Source organism: Lynx rufus, unplaced genomic scaffold (assembly GCF_022079265.1).
Source record: "Lynx rufus isolate CCGP_SWC_20201006 ecotype Redwood Valley unplaced genomic scaffold, mLynRuf1.p SCAF_9, whole genome shotgun sequence".
Classification (NCBI taxonomy): Eukaryota; Metazoa; Chordata; class Mammalia; order Carnivora; family Felidae; genus Lynx; species Lynx rufus.
Genome location: NW_025814897.1, coordinates 15,791,654 through 15,815,140, shown reverse-complemented (window position 1 = coordinate 15,815,140; position 23,487 = coordinate 15,791,654). Strand labels below are relative to the sequence as shown.

At 46.6% G+C, this 23,487-nt stretch overlaps 1 protein-coding gene across 1 annotated transcript in view; it reads left to right on the top strand.

Annotated features, from left to right (window-relative positions):
* Positions 1-22,778, top strand: part of SMIM35 (small integral membrane protein 35) — a 33,000-nt gene extending 10,222 nt beyond the window's left edge. Inside the window, exons 4-7 of the mRNA XM_047071935.1 lie at positions 18,931-19,061; positions 19,270-19,386; positions 20,643-20,676; positions 21,326-22,778. Of these exons, the coding sequence (XP_046927891.1) occupies positions 18,931-19,061; positions 19,270-19,386; positions 20,643-20,676; positions 21,326-21,425 (382 nt within the window). The 3' untranslated portion in view covers positions 21,426-22,778. The remainder of the gene's footprint in view (positions 1-18,930; positions 19,062-19,269; positions 19,387-20,642; positions 20,677-21,325) is intronic.
* Positions 22,779-23,487: the final 709 nt, after the last annotated feature.

Sequence of the window (23,487 nt, the reverse complement as noted above, 5' to 3'; positions counted from 1 at the left end):
TTTGTTGAGTGCTTTTATCATGAAATGGTGTTGGATTTTGTCAAATACTTTTTCTGCATCTATTAGATAATCATGTAATTAAAAATTCTACTGATATTATGTGTTATATTTATTTTCAGATATTGAACCAACTTTGCATTCATGGGATAAATTCCACTTGAATGTGGTATATAATCTTTTTTATATGTTGCTGGATTCAGTTTACTAGTATTTTGTTGAGGATTTTTGTGTCTATGTTTATAAGGAATATTTGTCTGTAATTTTCTTGTGATATCTTTGTCTGGTTTTGGTATTAGGGTAATACTGGCTTAAAAAAACGAGTTGAGGGGCACCTGGGTGACTCAGTTAAGCGTCTGACTTAGCTCAGGTCGTGATCTTGCAGTTGGTGGGTTCGAGCCCCACGTCTGGCTTTGTGTTGACAGCTCAGAGCCTGGAGCCTGCTTTGGATTTTGTATCTCTCTCTCTGCTCCTCCCCCACTAACGTTCTGTCTCTTTCTCAAAAATAAATAAACATTAAAAAAATTTAAAAAATGAGTTGGGAGTATTCCCTTCCCTTCTGTTTTTGGGGAAGAGTTGGTAAAGAACTGGTATTAACTCAGAAGCGAAGATATTTGGGCTTGGTGGGCTTTTCTCTGTGGGTAGATTTCTGGTTACTAATTTTTTTTTTAACGTTTATTTATTTTTGAGACAGAGACAGAGCATGAACGGGGGAGGGTCAGAGAGAGGGAGACACAGAATCGGAAACAGACTCCAGGCTCTGAGCCGTCAGCACAGAGTCCAACGCGGGGCTCGAACTCACGGACCGCGAGATCATGACCTGAGCCGAAGTCGGCCGCTTAACCGACTGAGCCACCCAGGCGCCCCTCTGGTTACTAATTTTAATCTCTTCACTTGTCATGTCTACGTAGGTAGTCTACGTCTGTCTACTCAGGTAATCTATTTTTTCTCGAGTCAGTTTTAGAAGTTTGTGTCTTTCTAGGAATTTGTCCATTCCACCTACGTTATCTAATTTGTTGGTGTACCCTTGTTCGTAGCATTCCTGTTAAGCCTTTTTATTTCTGTAATGTCAGCAGTAATGTCCCTTTGTTCATTTCTGATTTTAGTCATTTGCGTTTAGTAATTGAGTAATTTTTTTTTTTCTTGGTTGATCTAGCTAAAGGTTTATCAGTTTTGTTGGACTTTTCGAAGAACCAACTTCTGGTTTCCTTTATAATGTCTGTTTTTCTATTTTCTATTTCATGAATTTCCTCCCTTCTGCTTGATCTAGGTTTAGTTTGTCCTTCATTTCCACTGTCTTAAAGTGGAAGAGTAAGCTATTAATTTGAGATCTTTCTTCTTTCTTAAAGTATGCATTTACAACTGCAAAATTCCCTCTAATCACTGGTTCCGCTGCACCCCGTAAGTTTTGGTATGTTGTGTCTTTATTTTCATAAATAATTGTTCTATCCAGTATTGAAAGTAGGACGTTGAAGTGTTCAACTATTACTGTTTAGTTGTCCATTTCTCCCTTCATTTCTTCCAGTTTTTTACTTTATGTATCTTGGTGCTCTGTTATAATTATTATACCTTCCTGATAGATTGACCCTTGCTTGGATCATTACGCAATGTCCCTCTTTATCTCTAGTAATGTTTTTAAGTCTATTTTATCTGATATGAGTATAGCTACTTCAGCTTTCTTTCAGTTGCTCTTGGTATGATCTTTTTCCATCCTTCTGTATTCCACTATTTGTTTCTTTAAATCGAAATGCTATCTCCTGTAGACAACGTTTAGTTGAACCATGTTGTATTTTTAAGCCAGTCTCGGACAATTTCTGCCTTTTTCTTTGATTGTTTCATCCACTCCTCTTTAATGCTGTTATTGATACAGTCGGATTTATGTCAGCCCTTGTACTTTTTGCTTTCTGTGTGGTTTGTGTCTCTTTGCTTATCTAGTCCTCCTTTACTGCTTCCTTTTGCACGAAATGGATATTTTCTAATGTAGCGTTTTAGTTTCTTTAATGTTTTTTCACTATTTAAAATTCTTTTTAATGTTTATTTTTTTTTTTCAACGTTTATTTATTTTTGGGACAGAGAGAGACAGAGCATGAACGGGGGAGGGGCAGAGAGAGAGGGAGACACAGAATCGGAAACAGGCTCCAGGCTCTGAGCCATCAGCCCAGAGCCTGATGCGGGGCTCGAACTCACAGACCGCGAGATCGTGACCTGGCTGAAGTCGGACGCTTAACCGACTGCGCCACCCAGGCGCCCCTTTAATGTTTATTTTTGATAGAGGCGCGAGTGACGAAGGGGCAGAGAGAACGGGAGACACAGAATCCCAAGCAGGCTCCGGGCTCTGAGCTGTCAGCACAGTGCCTGACACGGGGCTTGAACTCATGAGCTGTAAGATGATCCCAGCCGAAGTCAGATGCTTACCTGAGCCACCCAGGCGCCCCTGTTTTTTCAGTTTTTTAAAGTAGTTGCTCTAGGGTTTACCATACACAGTTTAGCTCACCAGAATCAGTTTCAGATTTACACTAGCTTAATTGTAGTGACCTACTACATTTCTACATACTACATAGAAACATTATTTCTATATAGATCTATTCCATTTTCCCTACTTTTGTGTATTATTGTTATACCCATCACATCTATTAACGTTACAAACCCAAGTATATGTTGTCATGTTACTTTACTAATTGCAGTCATTTCCTTAGCCCAATATAGCTTTGCTCCCACCCATCTCCTTTGTGTTGTTATTGACAAATATTACATTTCTGTATGTTATAGGCCCAACATGTTAACTCCTACAGTTGCTTTTCAATTAGTTAAAAGAAGGAAGGAGAGAAATGTGCACTTATACTTTAAACATAATTACCTTTATTCGTGCATAATTACCTTTGTTTTCTTTGTGTGGAGTCACATAATCATGTAGGATCATTTCCTTGCAGCCTGAAGAACATCTTTTAATAGTTCTTGTAAGGTGGGTTTGCTAATGACAGATTGTCTTAGCTTTTGTTTATCTGGGAAAATCCTTACTTGGCTTTCATTTTTGAAAGATAGATTTACCAAATATAGGATTCTTGGCTGATGCTTTTTTTGCTTTGAACAGTTTGAATGTTGTTATTTCACTGCTTCTGGCCTTCATTGCTTCTACTGAGAAGCTAGCCGCTAATCTTTTTGGGAGTCCTTTGTAGGTGACGAGTCATTTTTCTCTTGAGGCTTTCAAGATTTTCTCCTTGTTTTTGACTTACAGCCTTTTTTTTTTTAAATCATAGCATATTTGTGGATCACTTGGTGTTTATCATATTGGGGTTTATTGAGTTTCTTGGATGTATAGATTATTTTTTTTTTAATTTTTTTTTTAACGTTTATTTATTTTTGAGACAGAGACAGAGCATGAACAGAGGAGGAGCAGAGAGAGGGAGACACAGAATCTGAAACAGGCTCCAGGCTCCGAGCTGTCAGCACAGAGCCCGACGCGGGGCTCGAACTCACGGACCGTGAGATCATGACCTGAGCCGAAGTCGGACGCTTAACCGACCAAGCCACCCAGGCGCCCCGTATAGATTATTTTTCAATACACTTGGGAAGTTTTCCCGCCATTATGAAAAAAAATGTTTTCTTTGCTTTTTCTCTCCTCTCATCCTTGTACTTCTATTACATGTATGTTGATGCACTTTTTGGTGTCTTCTATTTCTCTGGGTGTAGTTCATACTTCTTCATTCTTTTTCTTTCCTGTTTTTCAGCTTGCATAATCTCTACCAATCTAGCGATTCATGTTCTTTAATTCTTCTGCTGGTTTAAGTCTGCTGAGCCCTTCTCATGAACTTCTGATTTCAGTTTTTGTACTTTTCACCTCCACAATTTCAGTTGGACTCTTTTTTATATAGTTTCTGTTGCCCTATTAGTATTCTCTATATTGTGTGGCATTGTTATCATCCTTTACTTTTTATTTTTAAAGTTTTATTTATTTAGAGAGAGAGATTGGATGAAGTGCAGAGGGACAGAGAGAGAGAATCCCAAGCAGGCACCTCGCCATCAGCACGGATCCCCACGCAGGGCTCGAACTCAGGAACCGTGAGATCGTGGCCTGAGCTGAAACCAAGAGTTGGACGCTTAACCTACAGGAGTCCCTATTTCTTTCTTTATTTCTTAGTGATTGGCTGGATTATTTGAGTGAAGCCTATTTTTCCCTGCTAGCGTCCAGCCTCTGATGCCATTTGCTCCTCAGGGAGACGCAGCTTCGAGTACAACCACAGTTACCCTGGGATGACTGGTGTTTATAACGCTCTCTTCCTCGCTTTTCTTGACCACGCCCAGCTGTGCAGCTCCACTCACGGCTGGTTGATGGCTCTATTGTTTTCAACACGCTCAGAGGTGTAAATTGCCCTACAAATGAATCCAATCAAATTGTGGCTCCTTGGAAGGAATAGTTTCTGAGGTCTGTGTTTGAAATATGGTTGGGCCCCGCAAAGGTTTCTCCCAGCTGTCAGTCCTGCAGGCTAGCTAGCCTGCAGTCGAGCTGTCTTATCTTCAGTAAGTCCCTGAATCTCTCTCCATTTGCTTTTCTCTGCAGACTCCATTTGTGTAGAGAGCAGATCTTAGGTTTGAACTCTGTCAGGTTCTGCTGCAAAGGAAGTCTGCTCCTGTGGGCAGAATACTATGAGCTGTTTTATGCCCCCGCCCCCTGGGGAGAATTTGAGCCAAGGCTATGGAGCTGGGGATGGGGACGATGGCGAATCCCTCTCTGAGCGCCACCTTGCCTCTGGGAGCCAAGCACCAGCAGCCTGAGGTCCTCTTGGTTTGCCTCTCCTGGTGTGGAAGCTCTCTCTCTCAAAAGCTGAGCCAAGAGTAATCGGGGGGATGAGGTTTGAGGGTGACGGTGGGGTTCATGGGGTTCAGAGCTGACGGCCAAGAAAGATTGCTTGAAGATGTCTTTGGTGCAAAAAGGTGATTTTATTTATTTATTTATTTTTAAAATTTTTTTTTTCAACGTTTATTTATTTTTGGGACAGAGAGAGACAGAGCATGAACGGGGGAGGGGCAGAGAGAGAGGGAGACACAGAATCGGAAACAGGCTCCAGGCTCTGAGCCATCAGCACAGAGCCCGACGCGGGGCTTGAACTCACGGACCGCGAGATCGCGACCTGGCCGAAGTCGGACGCTTAACCGACTGCGCCACCCAGGCGCCCCAAAAGGTGATTTTATTAAAGCACCGGGATAGGACCCGTGGGCAGGAAGAGCTGCCCTGGTGTTGTGTAGAATGGCTGGTTACCTACCGTGGACTTTGGGGGCAGTAAAGTCAAAAGAGAAGTTTCCAAAGAGTCTTTCATAGGCTACAGACTTACAGATGATTGGAGGCCTAGCTGTTGTCAAGCTCAGGTGGTTTTTCCCTCTAGCAAAGCATTAACAACATTAAGACAGTAGGGAGTCCTTGGAGAAATGTTCCACTCCATACTGGCTCCAAGTATTTGTCAATGGGGCTGCAGGTTATAAGAAACTTGAATTTTATCTGCTGGTTTCCTTCTTGCCTTTGTTCCCCCTGTCACTGTGGAGGGGTGATGTTGGGGCCCCAGGAAATTGAGTCTGTAGGTTTCTGGAGATTAGGCTATTGATAAGATAGCTGCTTTCTCGTAATTTGCCGAGGTGTTTGTAAACTGGTGGAGACTGGAGTTTAACCGTTTGTTTTCGGTCCTTTCCTTTATGCGTGGGCAGCCAGGAGCACCTGAGGGATGTCACACATATCCCGCCTGGGGGGTAGGGGTGATGCCAGCTTGTGCTTGGCCCTCAGCTTGCCTTATTGTTCCTCATCAGGGCGCCCCACCCCCCCATATTCTCAGCATGCCGTGCCCGTCCACTTCTCAACTGCACTCACCCGGAACTTAGCCTCAGCAACAGTGGCGAGGGACAGGATGAGAAGTGCTGAGGTCCTGTTCCTCCTGGGAGGAAAGCCCTCTAACTGGGCTCGATGGGAGAGGGAGCCCTATGTTCCTGGATGCAGCAGTCGGGTCTGGAGTGTCTGCTGAGCCGAGAGAGAGGGGAGGGAGGCAGTGGTCTTCATTCAAATAGCACATATCGCTGCCTTTCTTATCAAATTTTCGTAGATTTTCTCGCGTAGATGTTTCGTCCTTGGCTGTTTGCCCTTAGAACCATCTCCAGAGCTTTAAATGTTTTTGTTTGTTGTTATTGTTGTTTTAGTTTTTCATCAGTTTCATTGGAGAAGGAGCAGTGGATCTTCTCATACTGTCATGCTAGAATTTTCTGTCTCTAACTTCTTTATTCTGGAACAACCTTAAAAGAGGCTGCTACAGAGCTCCTGGACCAAGGCAATCAAATACTGTTTTGGCCCAATCTAGTTTCCTAATTAACTGAACATAAGCCTTAATACGGTACCTCTTCCAGCAAAGCTACCTGTTCGACTGCTGGGTGTTCGGTTTCCTGATTCCGTGTACTCCATAGCCGAGATGATAATTACTCAAGCCCCTCTCTGTCTGGTCTCCCTGCCTGTCTGTTTGCTCTCCCCTAATTTATTCTGCACACATCAGTCAGAATGGTTTTTAGAAAGAACAGATTTGGTTACGACATTACACCGCTTAAATGTTTGATTGGTTTCCCATCTTACACTAAAGTTCAAAATCCTTACCGTGTACTACAAGACCCCATTTATTTCTTCCATTTCCTCCTGTGCCCCTTTCTCTCTGTGCCCCACTTCCTGCTGCTTTTCTCCCCCCATCCCACACCAGCACATACTCTAGTCTCACAACTAGCCTTTCCAGTTTCTCTTGTGCACTTCCCTTGCTGTGTTCTATTTCAGGCCCTTTGCACCCAGAGTTCTCTTTGCCTTAAGCTTCTCTTAACTTCTGATTCAGTCTTGCTTGAATGTCACCTCCTCTGAGGAGGCTTCCCTCACCTCCCAGAATAGCTCAGGTTCTCCTGTTCTGATGGCATTCTGACACACCATGTTTCCTAGAATGTGTGTTTTTGATCAACTGATTACTAGGATGGTTATTTAGCCTACGTCTTCCCTGTAGAACACGAACTCGTGAAAGCAGGGATCCTGTCTGTCTTGACCACTCTATGCCCAGTGCCCCTGGCACAGAGTAGGGACTCCATAAATACTGTTGAGTGTGGGAATGAATGCTGTATGGGGGCGGAGAATGCCAGGTATGGGAGGGTGGTCCTGGGGCTTGACGTAGAGCTTGATAGGGGACCAGAGGAAAAGTTCAGAAGAACGCTCCTTGCCACTTACCTTCATGACTGCAACCTGGTCTTACCCAGGGTCTTCTACCCTTGACACTGTGGTCCCTGAGCCTGCTTTAACTCAGATTTGGAATCGTGAGGTAGGGAATATAGATTGCGACAGTGATGATTTTTATTAAAAGAAGTAATCAACAACAACAACAACTATAATTTCTACTTTTAAGTGTGCTCTTTGTGATAGACATAAATTATTTCAAAGCAATCTATATTAATTTCAGGCAGTAGGCGCTTTTATTTCCATTGGGTAGATAAATAAACTAAACTTTGGAGACATTAAGTACCTGGCTCAAAGACACATGATGAGTAGAGATTCAAACTCCTGTCTGTTAGGCACCAGCAGTCAAATTCTTAACCTCTGTTCTGTATTGCCAAGGGATTCTAGAGTTCTGTAAGTGATTTCTTGCTGTCTGACGGTCTCCTGAAACTTATGTGAACTTTCATCTGAAGTGCCTTTTGAAACTTCTACCTGTAAGTGCCTCGAGAGAGGGAGGTTTTCTTTTCATCTCTTATCATGAGATCATTGAAAACTAAAATCTCTTCGAAGCTTTCTGTGTTTGAGTAGACTTTCTTACTCTAGACTTTCTTGATTTTACACGGACGTTATCAGGAAGCCAAACACAACAAAAACAGTAGGAAAAGCCCCTTGACTGTACTAATAAAGCAGCACGTAAACAAAGGTGGAAGAGAACACGCAGGGGTTTTGTCTCATCTAAGCCCTATTTAAACTTACTACCTCTAAAATCTTTTAAGTTGGGAAAATGCTTCTCAAAGGTCTTAGAACCAAAAGGAGGGTAGGTTTGAAACCCTATCTACAGGATGAGGTTTTGGGGAGATAATCAGTGAAAGCACAGACTTAAATTAATAAATGAGAGGGTTGGGGCACCTGGGTGGCTCTCAGTTGGTTAAGCGTCCGACGTCGGCTCAGGTCATGATCTCGCGGTTCATGGGTTCCAGCCCCGCGTCAGGCTCTGTGCCGACAGCTCGGAGCCTGGAGCCTCCCTCGGATTCTGTGTCTCCCTCTCTCTCTGGCTTGCCGTGATCGCGGGCTCTGTCTTTCTCAAAAATAAATAAGTTAAAAAAAAGAGGCTTCTTTTCTTAGCAACGTGGTAACTGCCTTGAAGTCCTCACGTTCTAGAATCCTTGCTAACTGGTCACTGAGAGAAATTCCTCGGATAGATCTTTAAATTAAAAAGCCCAAATTAAATAAAACACCGGGTAAAGTCTTTCTGCCGCCAGAATTGTTCGAAACTTGACTCAGTTGAAGATGTCTGATCCTTGTTTAAACTTCACCCTAATTACAGACACTTTTAAAAGTGTATGCGTGCCAGTGCTTAACATATTTATTCACTCACTTGAATGCATACAAATAGAAACAAAAATGGCGCATCATCTCACTTTCCAGAAGACTTCTCCTGTTGTTGTTTTTTTTCTAAATTAGACTAAGATACATACCTGGTAATAAAACGTAAACCATCCGGGAAGATATAAAAAATAAAAGCATCTTCCCACCATCACCCAGTCTCTCCACCAGGTCACCCCATTATTTTTCTTCTGCATCTCTCCAGAAAAACTGTGTGTACCTGTGTAACAAAATATATTCTTGCGAAAAAGAGACCAAAAATATATAAATGTATATGTGCAAATGTATGTACAAAGTATACACACATAAGAAAAAATATATTCCTTTGAAAATCAAAATATATAAATATATTTGTACAAATATATGTGTGAAACATATACATAGACATGCCACATTCTTTTAAACTTTGCTTTTTCATTTTTAAAATGCCTTGGCGATCTTATAAACCAGTAAATAGAGGCCAACTGTGTTTTTAAAATTTTTAACTATTTTTCGACATGATTACAAGCTTATAGGAAAGTTGAAACTAATATACCGACATATGAAGCAAATCACAACTTTTTCCCTGAATGATTTGAGTGTAAGTTACTGACCTGATGCCCCCGTCACAACGGAATACTCTAGAGTATGTTTTCCTGCAAAGATGCTTCCCTACATAACCATGATACAGTGAGTGATCAAAATCAGAAAAGTAGTATCAGTATTAATTACTTTTGTCTGATGATTCCGGTTTTGTCTGTTGCCCAACCATGGCTTTTATAGCAGGAGGACCCAGTTCAGAATCACAGGGCGCGGTTAGCTGTCCTGTCTCTGTAATCTGCTTCAGTCTGGAGCATGCGTCTTGCATTTTGTGACTGTTACACTTGACAATTGCAGGCCAGCTCTTGGGTAAAATGCCCTCCATGTGGGTTTGTGTGTGATGTCTCTTTGTGACCAGACTCCGGCTCCACATCTTTGGCAGGAAGGATGCACCGTGTGTGTGTGTGTGTGTGTGATTGCTGATGATGTTTGCTTTATCGCTTGATTAGAGTAGTGTTTGCCAGGCTTCCCCTCTTTGAAGTTACTCCTCTTTCTCTTTGTAATTAATAAGTATTTGTGAGGAGGGACCTTGAAACCGTGTACATATCCCGTTACGCGCTAAACTTTTAATTAATTAGTTAATATCTATATGGATGTAGGTGTCTGTGTTTTTCAAGGGGTTGTTACTGCTATTATTTCTTTTGATGCTCAAGTTTTCACGATTTGGCCAGTAGAAGCTGGCTTATGTGTCCCCTCCCCTTTTTAAAAATAAGCTCTACATTCAAGGTGGGGCTTGAACTCATGACCCTGAGAACAAGAGTTGCACGTGCTCCTGCTGAGTCAGTCAGGTACCCCTGTCCAGGTCCTTTTGACACGTCCCAATTATTCTTTAGGCCCTTTCCTTTTGTGGGGAAGCAGGAGACCAGAAGATTTACAAGTTCGTCCTGTGCTTTGCATGCCAGCCCTGGAATCAGCCATTTATCCAAAGAGCCCTGCTTTCCTAGAGCACAGACTGGTATTTAGAAACCAAGATTTTGGTGTTAGATGTGTTCATTGATATCGGGGCACTGCTGTTCGCAAGCCCTCTTAGAGGACAGAGCTACATACGTACGCATTTCCATTTATTTCTGTATCTTTTCGTATGTAGAAAATCTGAATTTGTATCCATAGCTCCAGTTCAGCACAGCACCAGAGGGTGCTGAGAGATTTTACATCTCTCCCTTTTTGTGTGTGTAACTCCTTTATCCAAGAGTGAGAAATCTGGCCTCGATTATTAATATATTTATTTATTTGGTTAATTCCCCGATGTATTCACTTGCTCATGCTGCTGCCCACCCGCTCTCTGTCCCCATCCTCTTATCACCCTGCTTGGCATCTGACGCCTCCTGTTGGGCTGCCCCATCGTGACTTTTCAACTCACTCTGTGTGGGCTCTGACCCTGTGCCAGGCCACTTCTCCAGGGGTGGGGGTGGGAGGGGGCTTGACTCCCCTTGCTGGGCCATCCCCTTCAACCCCACCATGGGTGTCTTCCTCATTCTGCTCAGGCTCTGATTGCATGTGCCAGGTCACCCCTTCAGGAATACCCTCCTTACTTTGCTTGGGCTCTGGTGTCTCATGTCAGGCCGCCCTCGCCTCCCGCGCGGTCTCCCTCCTCTCTCCACCTGACCCTGACTCCTCACACCAGGCACCCCCTCCTCGTGGATACCCTCCTCACCCCACATGGAATCTGACACTTTGCACTGAGCAGCTCTCCTCCACAGACACCCTCTTCACCCCGCTTGAGGCCACCATGGTACCGCTCCTCCCACCAAACTGCTGTTAGGACCAAAAAGAACGTGGGGGTATTCTATTTCTCCAGTTCTTTCATATTTGAGAGTGTCTGCCTGCTGTTTTCATATTTCAGCAACATCTTGGCTGGATAAAATATTTTTGGGGTTTCGCTTTTCCCCCTTAGAACTTTCTAGACATTGCTCCATTGTCTCCTGGCGTTAAGTTTCTGTGAAGAAGTCTGAGGTCAGCCTAAACGATGTTCTATCCTCTTGCTCTTCCCCCAAGAGATTTTTATATTTCTGCCCGTTGGGGGGGTTCAGTAAGGAAACAGAAATCACACCAAGTATCGTAACAGAGTTTATCCCAGAGGATTGCGAAGTAGGTAACTAAAGCGGCAGGTAGAGAACACGAAGATGTCACGGAGGTAACAATCACAAGAGGCAGCCACTACCCTCTGGACTGACTGGGAGACCAAAGGGAAGAACTTGGCAGTGTTAAAACAGAGCTTTGAGGGGAACCTCAGACCTCGGGGGGAGGGGGCTTTGGCAGTCTGGTGCTCATGTTTCTGGAGTGGCGGGTGGGGAGAAATGAGGCTGGTTTTATGAATTTGAAAAATTGCAAAGCAGACCCGGTGGCTTGTGGAAGAAACAGCTGGGATGAGGCAGCGGTGGGTGGTGCTGACAGGAGGAGGCACTCCAGGAGAAGACGGTGAGAAGCAGACAGGACAGTGTAGCAGGAAGTAGACAGGTGGGAAGTAGTTACCCCCTAGCCTTTCAGTCTCCTCCCATCATTCCCTATTGGCAGAACCTGCCGCAGCTGGCAAAGGAGAAATGTGGTTTGCAGGGTCCCAACTGCATCATCACAAAGCTGAATATGGGGACTGGCCTTGAGGTTGAGACACGATAGCTTAATAACTGGAACAGCACTTTAATTAGAATATACATTGATCTTGAGTGTTTCCAATCAATTTTTTCCCTGGAGCCTAGTATACTCTTAGTCTTCATATGCTACCCAGCCTTTTCAGGGAAATTCACTTGTGTCCTTTAAAAAAACTTTTTTTCTTTTACTGTTTATTCGTTTTTGAGAGAGAGAGAGACAGACAGACAGGGGGCAAGAGGGCAAGGGGCAGAGAGAGACAGAGGCAGAGAGCAGGCTCCAGGCTCTGAGCAGAGCCTGACGTGGACCTCAAACCCACAAATCGTGAGATCATGACCTGAGCCGAAGTTGGATACGTAACTGACTGAGCCACCCAGGCACCCCTCTTGTGTCCTCTGTTTTTGCAAATACTTTCTATTTAATTTATTGGGTGCTCAACCTCAGAATTACCAATTTTCCTTTGATTGGGTTATCTTTGTCTTCCATAACTGTTAGCTTTTTCTCTAATTGCTTTAATCTCTGAGTTTTTCTTCCCCATCCTCCATGCTTTTCTTTTTTTCTTTTTCTTTAATTTTTTTTTCAACTTGTTTAAATTCAAGTTAGTTATCCGAAGTTTAGTATTGATTTCAGGAGCAGAACCCTGTGATTCATCACTTACATATGACACCCAGTGCTCATCCTAACAAGTATCCTCCTTAATGCCCATCCCCCTTCTAGCTGATCCCCCCCCATCCTCCCTTCCAGCAACCCTCAGTTTGTTCTCTGTATTTAAGCGTCTCTTATAAAAAAAAAAGTCTCTTATGGTTTGCCTCCCTTTCTGTTTTTGTCTTATTTTTCCTTCCCTTTCCCTGTATTCATCTGTTGTGTTTCTTAAGCTCCACAAACGAGTGAAATCATGTATTTGTCTTTCTCTGACTTATTTCACTTAGCATGATACACTGTAGTTCCATCCATGTTGTTGCAAATGGCAAGATTTCATTTTTTTCATTGCTGAGTAATATTCCATTGTATATATGTACCACATCTTCTTTATCCATTCATCAGTTGATGGACATTGGGCTCTTTCCATACTTTGGCTATTGTCGATAGTGCTGCTATAAACACTGGGGTGCATGTGCTCCTTTGAATCAGCATTTTTGTATCCTTTGGATAAATACCTAGTAGTGCGATTGCTGGGCTGTAGGGTAGTTCTATTAAACTTTTTGAGGAAACTCTCTACTGTTTTCCAGAGTGGCTGCTCCAGTTTGTATTTCCACCAACAGTGCAAAAGTATTCCCCTTTTTTCCACATCCTTGCTAACATTTATTTCCTGAGTTGTTAATTTTAGCCATTCTGACAGGTGTGAGGTGGTATCTCATTTTGGTTTTGGTTTGTATTTCCTGGATAATGAGTGATGTTGAGCATCTTATGTGTCTGTTAGCCATCTGGATGTCATCTTTGGAAAAGTGTCTGTTCATGTGTTCTGCCCATTTCTTCACTAGATTATTGTTTTTTTTTGGGTGTTGAGTTTGCAAATTACATATCAGATAAAGGGTCAGTGTCCAGAAACCTCCATACTTTTCTTAGGCATTGTCTCTATGTCAGTAATGTAGTTTTTTTAAAAAAAAAATTTTTTTTAACGTTTATTTATTTTTGAGACAGAGACAGAGCGTGAACGGGGGAGGGGCAGAGAGAGAGGGAGACAGAGAATCGGAAGCAGGCTCTAGGCTCTGAGCCATCAGCCCAGAGCCCGACACGGGGCTCGAACTCACGGACCGTGAGATCGTGACATGAGCCGAAGTCGGACGCTTAACCGACTGAGTCACCCAGGCGCCCCAATGTACTTTTTTAATAATAGTGATTCTATTCCTTGCTGTTTCTGTTGAATATATCATCTCCATTGTGATCTTATATGGTCCTCAATTTGTTTCCTTAATCTTTCTTCCCCTGTAACCTTCCTTTATTTTAATGCATGCTTTTAGTAAGTGCTTCTAAAGAGTGAAACTGTTTTGAGGAGTTTCATCCTACTTTTTGAGTAATGTTCTGTTCTAGGTTGGGGTTTTGGTCCCTTCTTTGCATTTGGTTTCATTTATATACTTACGCTACACTTTGCATGTGTGGTTGCTATGCCGTTGATTTGGGTGGCTAAGTCCCGACATTATATTTGTCCGACATAATGGCAGCTGACTGTATTCTTCATCATGATTCTGTTTTCAAAAAGGGAAATTACGATTTTCATCCCAAACTATATATATATTCACTCATTTCTTCATCTTCTCTTAATTCTCTTTTTTTCTCTCTCCACCCCTACCTCCTTAATACCTCTCACTCTTCTTTGTTCCCAGATTCTTTTTTCCTCTCTCACTTTTTCCTCTTTCTTCCTCACCTTTCCAAATATATTTTCTGCCAGTTTTCTTCCTTACCAAAAACCTGAGTTTCCTAGGTCAATATTTTATATAAGGACAAGCATAGGCTTGTTTGTGAAGTCAGCGTGTACAGGTTTTTTAAAAGGCGTTTTAAGGAATTGATGACTTTTTGGCCATATCCAGAGATATAGAAGCCTTACCACAGATGACACAAAATCTCCAAGATGTCCATAAAGAAACGGGAGGCACATGTTAAAGTAAGATAAAGTAATATCATATTAGAGGTTTTGCATCTTAAGTCCCCACCGGTCTAACTTGCAAACTTGGCGGGAACTTGGCTGAAGATGCTTGGGGCATTTTTCCCCCCTCCTCCTTACCCAAATCCAAATCCAAATCCAAATCCAAATCCAAATCCAAATCCAAATCCAAATCCAAATCCAGAATCTTACCATGCTCCGGCCTGTAAGGACAGGGAACTGTTGTAAGGAGAGTGCCTGAGCCTAAATGAGGGACGCATGATGGATAGACTGGGTCCTTACTGCTCCAGACACATGGAAGGAGGAAGTGGAGCAGGACAGCCATCACCATGGTCTTTTGCTACTCACTGACCCAGCCCAGTAGAGAACTTGGGCCAGTCAGCCTGACTCAGGGGAGTAGTAAAGTAGGTTAGAAAAGAAGATGTCAAGGGTAGTGTTGAATGCATCTCTTTCCTTAGAGCCCCACGGTCCTTGTGTGATCAGACTAATAAAATATTGTAATATGGACTCCTTATTAGCCTTTGACTATATGGCCACTGAGCCACACACAAATCTGCCTCTTATCGATAAGAGTGGGGAGTTGAGAGAAATGGCCTCCATTTTTATTATGAAGCCGTAGTAATTAAGATAAGGTAGGGGTGTTAATGTGATAGACATTCAGACCAATAGAAGGCAACAGAAAGCCCAGAGAAGAAACATACGTGTACGGAAAACTTCATACACGAAAGTGACAACAGTGAAGACCATTAGGGAAAAGTACGGAAAAATAATTTTCCATATAAAACTTAGATCCTTACCTTACACTGGATCCAAAAAAATGAATTCCAGGTAGATTACTGCTCTGTGAAAAACATAACTTTAAGACTTGTAGTAGAAAACTAAGGAGTAGGGGTCTTGGAGTAGAGATGGATTTCTTTTAAATAAGAGTTGGAAAACCACAACTCTATGCCCTAAGCAAATTTGTTTTTTATGTTTTTAAAAATGTTTATTTCTTAGAGACAGAATCTGCAGCAGCCTCTACACTGACGGCAGAGAGCTCGATGTGGGGCTCGAAATCATGAAAAGTGAGATCATGACCTGAGCCAAAGTCGGACACGCAACTCACTGAGCCACCCAGGCGCCCCCCCACCCCCACCGCCCCCAAGCAAGTTTAAAGGACAAATCACAGCCAGAGACACCAGGGGACCCCTTTGCAGACTTCTGGAAATCTCTCTGTGCAGCCAGCCTTCTTCTCTGGTGTTCTTGTCCCAAAAATTTGAACTGTGGTGGTCTCCTGGATGCCAGCTTTTTTTTTTCCCCTCAGCCTGGACTATTGGACTCTCTTTGGGTCTCACCTCCCTGTATTTGGAGTTGGGAGCCTACCCCAGGCAGTAAGCTGGACAGTCACAGAGCATACCCCAGTTCATCTCTGCCTCTTGGGAATCATCCTCTTGCGTGACCTTTTCTCCATTATTTTACCTACTTTTGTCTGGTGTTCTGGTGATTTAAGCAGGGAGGGGAGTAAATCCGGTCTCTCTTCTTCTGCCACGGCCAGAAGTGGAAGTAACCCTCCTATCATTTTTGTAAAGTTTAAAAAGCAGAACAGTGATACAGATAGATACACAGACACAAACACATTTAATGGGAAAAAAATGAAACCGCATAAAAAATGCCTAGGGCAGCTAAACATCAAATTTGAGAGAACAGTGTCTTAGAGGGAGAGGTGGGAGAAGGCTACTCTGAAATTAAGGTGATAGACAATAACGGCAGAACTTTAGGATTCTTTGAAGCTTCCTAGGAGGTCCCTGGAAGTCCACCATGTTTTTCTGTGTAGTTTCTGTGCGCGTGAAGTCTAAGAAAAATGGAAAGGTATACCAAAGGGAGACTAAGTACAGAATGTTAGTTCCAGAGCATTCCAGAGAGATGAAGAAGTGAAAGAGAGTAGTAACTGTGTCTGGAAGCTACCTAAGCCAGAAGGCACCGTTGGTGGGGACAAAATCGCAGCCACGGAGCTGGTGCATCTCCTTTCCTCACCAGCCGGGTCTCCGGAAGGCCTGTGATTTCCCTGCTGGTGCTTTCCTCCTGGTACTTTTCTGTGATGAAACCCTTCAAAATCTCAGCTTCCACGAACACCACGTTGCTGAGTCACCCATCCACTCACCTCTGGGTCGCTCCCCCTCGCTCCCAAAGACTTGAGCTCTTGGGTCGTCGTCACGTTCTCTGTTATCCCCACGGATGGCCTACTCTCCGACTTTGGCCTCTGGGTTTCTCGCACCACTTTCCTCCAGTGAGCGTCTCCTGCTTGGAGCTTCGCGGTGGCCCCTTGACTGGTTTCCCTTCGTCATCATCATCATCACACCCCTCACCCCGCTCCAGTCTGTTCTTCGCACGGTAGCCGGCAGAGTGTCCTTTTAATACAAGGTCGTGTCCTTTCTCTGCTCCAGATCCTCTGGTGACTCCTGCCCCTGCCCGCCACTTGGGCCTCCTCGACCCTCCTGGAACCTGCTTGGCGTGCCCCTGCCTCGGTTGTATCCACTGCCCCCTCTGCCTCGCGTGTTTCTACTGCAGCTACCCACGTGGCGAGTTCCTTTCCTCAGCTTCTGTGGCACCTTCTCCTCAACTGTCCCCTTCTTCACGAGCCTGCCCCTGACCGCTTTATTTAAAACTGTACTCACATCCCCACAGATCTTTCCGTCTCTTCCTCTGCTTTCTTTCCTTCTCCCTGCCACCTATCGGTATGCTATAATTTATGTATTTACTTTGTTTATTGTCTGTCTCTCTCCACGGGAATATAAGGTTCTTGAGGACAGGGATTTTTACGTTTTACTTACTGCCGTAATACAGGTGTCTACAGGCGCCTGGGCGGCTCAGTCGGTTAAGCATCCGACTTGGGCCCAGGTCGTGATCTCGCGGCTCGCGTGTTCGAACTGACGGCTCAGAGCCCGGAGCCTGCTTCGGATTCTGTGTTTCCCTGTCTCTCTGCCCTTACCCTGCTCGCACGCGCTCGCTTTCTCTCTTTCTCTCTTTCTCTCTCAAAAATAAACATTAAAAAGAATATAAGTGTCTAGAACAAGGGCCTGGCACAGAGAAGGTGCCGTTAGTGGCTTTGGGGATCCCTGTTGCCCCCATTTTGGGCTTTGAGTATCAGCTGTGTGGGGTCCTGAGATCCCAGCTGTGTGGCTCCTTCCATTCTCGAGGGTCTCTCCGTGACCCCCCTGCTTCTCCTGGGGACACACAAACCATTTGGTTGCTCCCGTGCCACGAGGGGACACAGCAACACTTCAAGGCTGTCTGAGGCTCCATCCGCCGAGGTGCTCCACGAAACTCTTCCTTGCTGGGCTCTTGTCTTTTCTGGGGCACAGTTCTGGCTCTCGGATCCCACAGCTCTGCCTGGACGTTCTATTGCCTTTGGCTCAGGGAACAAGGACTTTCTCTCTGGGACCCTGTTGACATCTTTTCAATATTTTCCCGTGCTTTTTTTCCCCCTTTCTGGATCTCGCTTTTTCCCTTCCCTCCCCCAGGCGGGAGACTTTTTTCCCTGGTGTGGCGAGGAGGGCCGTCTTGCTTTGGCTCATCTCCTGTCCAAGTTGTGAATCCGTCCCATTTTTCTAAGGGCCTGGGCTTTTGAAATCTAAAACTACGAGGACGGGCCCTTTCTTTCTGCACTGGGCTCTCCCCTTCTCTTTGCTGAGTAGATACTCACTGGTAATAACCGGGATGCTTTTCTGGAAAGAAGGGGCGTGGGAGAAAGGAAAGGCTAGGGCAGGGGAGATCGTGAAGTATTTAAAAAATACAGTCCCTCCATGTGATGATAATACCGACAACAATAATGTCATTAATGTTGTTCACCCTAGTCGTCTGAGTGCTGTCTGTATGACGCCTCCATTAACCATCACAACGACTCCATGGGTATATGTTCTCATGCCTTTTTTTTTTTTTTTTTCCCATAAAGGCAAGTTGAAGTCTAGTGAGGGAAAGGGATTTGCTCAGGTCCCACATTTGGCAAATAACGGACCTGGGCTTCGGAAGCAAGCCTGCTGTGCAGAAGGCTGTGCTTAGCCACTAACCTCCTGGCCCCTTGGCACCCTGCCCCTCTCCCCCCACCGGAGCCTCGGGACCCTGGGCCATGGAGATGGGGGGTCGGTTGATTCTTCCACGCTCCTGGCACTCATCCAGCAAGAATGGCGCTGGCCTTTCTCTTCCCTCCCTGGCCGGGCAGACGGGTCTCTCCATGGTGCTCCTGTTGTCAGCCTCTTCCTGGAAAGCTGGCGTCCCTCTCTGCTTCAGGCCCACGTCATTTCCCGGGAGGTGTCCAGTCCTTCTTCCCCCCTCCCCCCTCCCGCCCCCACTCCCTGCTTCCCCTTCCCCCCCTCCCTCCACCTTCCCTCCTTCTTCCCTTTCTCCCTTGGGTTTGGCTTTACAAATAAAACATAAATTTAACTCGTACCACAAAAAGGGAAGAAGAAGCGATAAGTATAAGCAGCACACAGTTTAAAAGTAAACACCCTCCCATTGGGGCCACAGGCTTTGCAGGGAGGGTACCGAAGGTCTTGAGGTCTCTGGGCTCTCCTTCTCCACCACCCAGTGAGGCTGAACAGAGACCTCCTGGCCTCTCCCCCCAAACAACAGTGCTTTTTCCAACAAGCAGAAGGCCTGTGGCTTCAAGAGGCCCTCCCAGCTCCATACTGTCTCTGTTGTCAAGGGCTGTTCCTTTGGGTAAACAGGCTAACTCTCAAAATCTCCAGTATCAGACTCTGTATCAGTCTCCAGTATCAGTCTTAGTATGACTTGGCTCATCTAGCTAGCTCAGGTCAAGACTCCTAGGGGGCAGTGGGGAGGGAGGGGAGGAGACTTGGGACATGGGGTGGGGGACTGTGAGAGGGCTCTGGGCAGCCGACCAAGGGTGCCGTGTGTGTCTCTGCAGGTGAGGACTCCATCAGCACCCTGGGCCTGATCCTTGGCGTGGGGCTCTCGCTGCTGCTCGTGTCCGTCCTGGGCTACAGCCTGGCCAAGTGGTACCAGCGTGGGTACTGCTGGGAGGGTGAGTGAGCGCCGGACCCTGCCATCCCAGCCCCTCCTCTCCTGTCGCAGTGGGCAAGTTCGGGTGCGGCTGCACACCCTTCAGCGTGGCATCATGCAAAGATATTTCCTGTGGTGGCTGCAGTAGTTGAAGACTTGAGTGGGAGTGGCTGAGCGCTTGAGGAGGGGGGTGTGGGGTACTGGGCTTTTATTGAGGGAGTGAGGGCTCCTCCTACCCAGCCGGTAGCTGCCTTTCTTTTCCCTCAGAGCCCACAGGAGTCCATCCCCAAGGCCCGTGTGGGGCCCGAGGCCAGGGGCCCCACTCGGGCTCCTTGTGTCTCTTTTCCCCTGCCCGCGGGTCCTGGGCACCCCCCTCCCGAGTTTGCTTCAGCTTCCCTGGGAGTCTCCTGGAATTTGCTGCGGGACTCCCAGCTCTGAGCCACACCTGTGCTTCCCACAGGACCGGGGAGAGTTGGCGGGGCATGCGGGAATCCCCAGAGGGAGAGAACATTCCTCGGGTCTGCAGTGGATGCCCACAGCGTCCAAAAATGTTTGTTGAGCACCTACTATGTGCCAACGCGCTTTCGCCCAATACGATTTTCTTTAAAATTCCACGTAAGGATGGGATTCTTAGTCTCTGGTTTTTTTTTTTGTTTTTTTTTTTTAATTTTTTTTTTCAACGTTTATTTATTTTTGGGACAGAGAGAGACAGAGCATGAACGGGGGAGGGGCAGAGAGAGAGGGAGACACAGAATCAGAAACAGGCTCCAGGCTCTGAGCCATCAGCCCAGAGCCCGACGCGGGGCTCGAACTCACGGACCGCGAGATCGTGACCTGGCTGAAGTCGGACGCTTAACCGACTGCGCCACCCAGGCGCCCCAGTCTCTGGTTTTTATAGACGAGGCTGGAGGGCCGAAGTCACAGGGTTAGAGACAGGCGTAGTCCAGGTTCAAGCCCAGCTCTCCTTCTTTTGGACTCTAAGCTAGGACTGTCTCTTTCCCAGGGTAATCAGTACCGGTAATGGAGGGGGGGGATGCCTGGCGGCAGGATCTGCCCCCCAAAACTGGTGGTTCTGTCTGGGCAGATGGGGTACACCAATGGGCCTGGGGCAGGCAGTAGACAGTGAAGCAGCGTGGGACCCTCCCACAGCATTCTGAGGTCCAGCCCAGCCACCCCCCTCCTCCCAGATGGGGTGAGGGAGCACCAGATGTTCCCAGACAGCTGATGGGCAGGCCTCCCTGGAGGTACTAACTCTCTCTTTTCTGACTGTCTTCCTAGGGCCAAATTTTGTCTTCAACTTGTATCAGATCCGGTAAGTAGATCCACGGCAGGGGTGGGGTTAGGTACGGAGCCAAAACTTACGGTTTCTCTTCCTTGTCCCTTCCCCATCCCCCTAAGCACACCAGGGAAAAGGAAGGAGCCAGGGTCTGTTTACAAAGTGTCACGAATGAAAACTTGAACTGGGACCGGATTATGTAAGACCATGCTGATGGTGACCCCCCCCCGGCAGGGACCAGTCATCCATTCCTTCATTCACTCATCATTTATTCAGGAATGATCTATTGTCACAGGGGCTGTGGAGTTAGTGTCTAGGGGTACAGTGAGTGTGGTCTCTTGTCTTCAGCCATTTCACTGCTGGTGGTGGACACAGGCCTGACTACAAATCAGATAACCTCGGGCACAGTGTGACGTCAAAGGAAAGGAACAAATGAAGACCACCAGGGATTTAGGGAGTGGGGGTCAGAAAGTCCTCCCAAGCCGTCTTGTCCACTCTCTGCCACAGGGCAGGCCTCCTCCTCCTCCTCTGGCCCCAAGTAATGGTCCTACTCCTGTTCTGGAACGCAAGTCAGTCTGGGAGTCACTGCCGGAAAGTTGTTCCCATGCGCTGGTCTAGGGAGCTGTGGTCCCAAGGAGAGATCAGGTTCTCAGCCCCAAAAACCCGATGGGATCATCTTTCTCAGGAACCTGAAGGAGCCGGAGGCGGGTCCACCCTTCACCATCAGTGGCCACATCAGCAGTTCAGATGGCGGCTACGTGAAGTTCTCCGACAGGCTAGTCTGATGGGGGAGTGTCAGCCTCTGGAGCCCTGGAGAGGTGAGTGAAAGGTTGGCGAGCTCCTGGGTGAATCTCCTGTCCTGGTCGGGTCCACAGATGGTCGAGACACCCAAGCACTGCTCGGAAACCAAGAGGTGATTCTCTTCATCCCTCCCCACTTCTTGAGGGGTGGGGTCTCTGGGAGGTGACCTCAGGAACTGAGGCCTAGCGTCACACTGTCCCCACCACCTGCCAACACCAGACAACTCCTTTCCACCTGTGCATTCAACCCGTGTCCTGCCTTCCCTTCCTGGGGAGGTTCTGTTTCTAATCAGATGGCAGCTTCTAGAGTCAGGCTTTCTATCTCAACTCTTTGCTCTGAGCCAAAGGTTCTAGATGGTCAGTCTTTCCAAGAAGCATCACTCCAGAGTGTCATTTCTGAACTGAATGCCTAGGAGCCATCTCTGCTTCGTAGCTGGCTGGCCCTTGGGTCACATCTTCCCTCTGCCTGCCTTCAAGCCCCTCCCCCTCCACATCGCAGTTGCTTTTTCCCATCCACCTTCTCTCTCGAGCAGTTCCTCATGGACCCTCCCCCCCTTTTTCTCTCAGCTTCTCTTCCTGCCTGGGAAAAACCTCGCCTGATGCAGTGATTTAGAGGAATTGTTTCCAAACCTCATCTCTTTGTTGCTCTCCCTTTGCTTTTTCTGCAGGAGAAGGCTCCTGACTCAGCACCTGCTCCTCCGGGGTCCCCGGGCTACTTTCACCCTCCTAGGTCTTCAGGGTCTGGCCTGGTCCCTTGTTGTGGACAGTGAGGAGTCACTCTGGGTGCACCTGGGAGAACCCCCAAGAGGGGTCTGGGCTCTGGAGACAGTCTGGTAGAGTAGCAGCGGCTTTCTCATACAAACCAAAATGGCAGGCATTGCCTAAGAGTAAAGACTCCTTCCTAGGTGTCCCTGGGGTTCCTGAGCCTGTGGAGGGGTTCCGGGTGTCCTGGAGAACAAAGCCCTCCCAGCTCAGCCCTGTGTGACCAGGGCCTGCAGACCCAGAAGGGTGCTGTGCATGGGGCGTCCCCAGTCACTTCCCCTTAAAGGGCTGACTCCAGAGGCCGGAAAACCAGTCAGATCTTCAATAGGCAAAGTCATGTGGGAGTGGAGGTGATTCCAGATACTGTTTTTAACCTTCCTACCATAAACCAACTTCCTCTAAGAGCTGAAGGCTGAGCTTGGCCTTTGCCCTGCCCTTCCCCGCTCTGTGCTCGGTTCTGGTGCTTTTCAACCCTCCCGTGCCCCTGTCCGCCACCTGGGTCTGTTTTCCCTGCTGCTGACCAGCCGCCGTGCCTCCCAAATAATTTGGAGGTCGCTACTTAAAATAGTCTAGAAACATGATCTTACTCGATTTTCTAGGCTCCTGCAATGGGTGGGCATGCGTTGGCGGTGGAGAACTCTCCCTGTGTTCTGCATTTCCTGTGCAAGGCTTGACCTGTGATGGGGAGGGCAGACCAGAAATGGTAGGAGTCGGGGAGGAAACCAGGCGAGGCTAAAAAAAAAAAACAAAAAACCCAGCTAATGCGCGAGGGAAGTCACGAACCAAGTGTAGGCTGATGGACGGTAGAGCTGTCTGCCTTGGGAGTCATTACTTGTTCCTCGGGTCTGTGCCCTGCTCGACCTGAGGTGGAGGCTGCCCTGGGGTGTCTTCTTAGGAGGCCTTTAATGCAGAGTCGTTCAATCCAGAGAGACTGAGCTCCTGGGGCAGCTGTGGACAGAGCAGAGCCTGAGAGAGGCCCTGCCAGTGCTGCAACCTGAGTGAAAACAACCTGCCGACGTCCCAGCACCAAGGCCAATATGATGCCGGAGCCCAGGACGGTGATAGGCGAGGCGGAGAGAAGTCATATTATTCGTCTTCCTGTCCTTGCTTCCTCAGGGCATGGTTTCTTTCTTGCTTTGGGTTCTAGCCGATTGAGAAAGAAGGAAGGAAGGAGAGGGGGCATTACCAGCCCCTGTGCCCTCCCTCCCTGCCGGGATCCGGGGGCCATTCTCTCAGCGTAGCCAAGCTCTGACTTAGTAAACCAAATCTCTAGATTTGGAGGTCT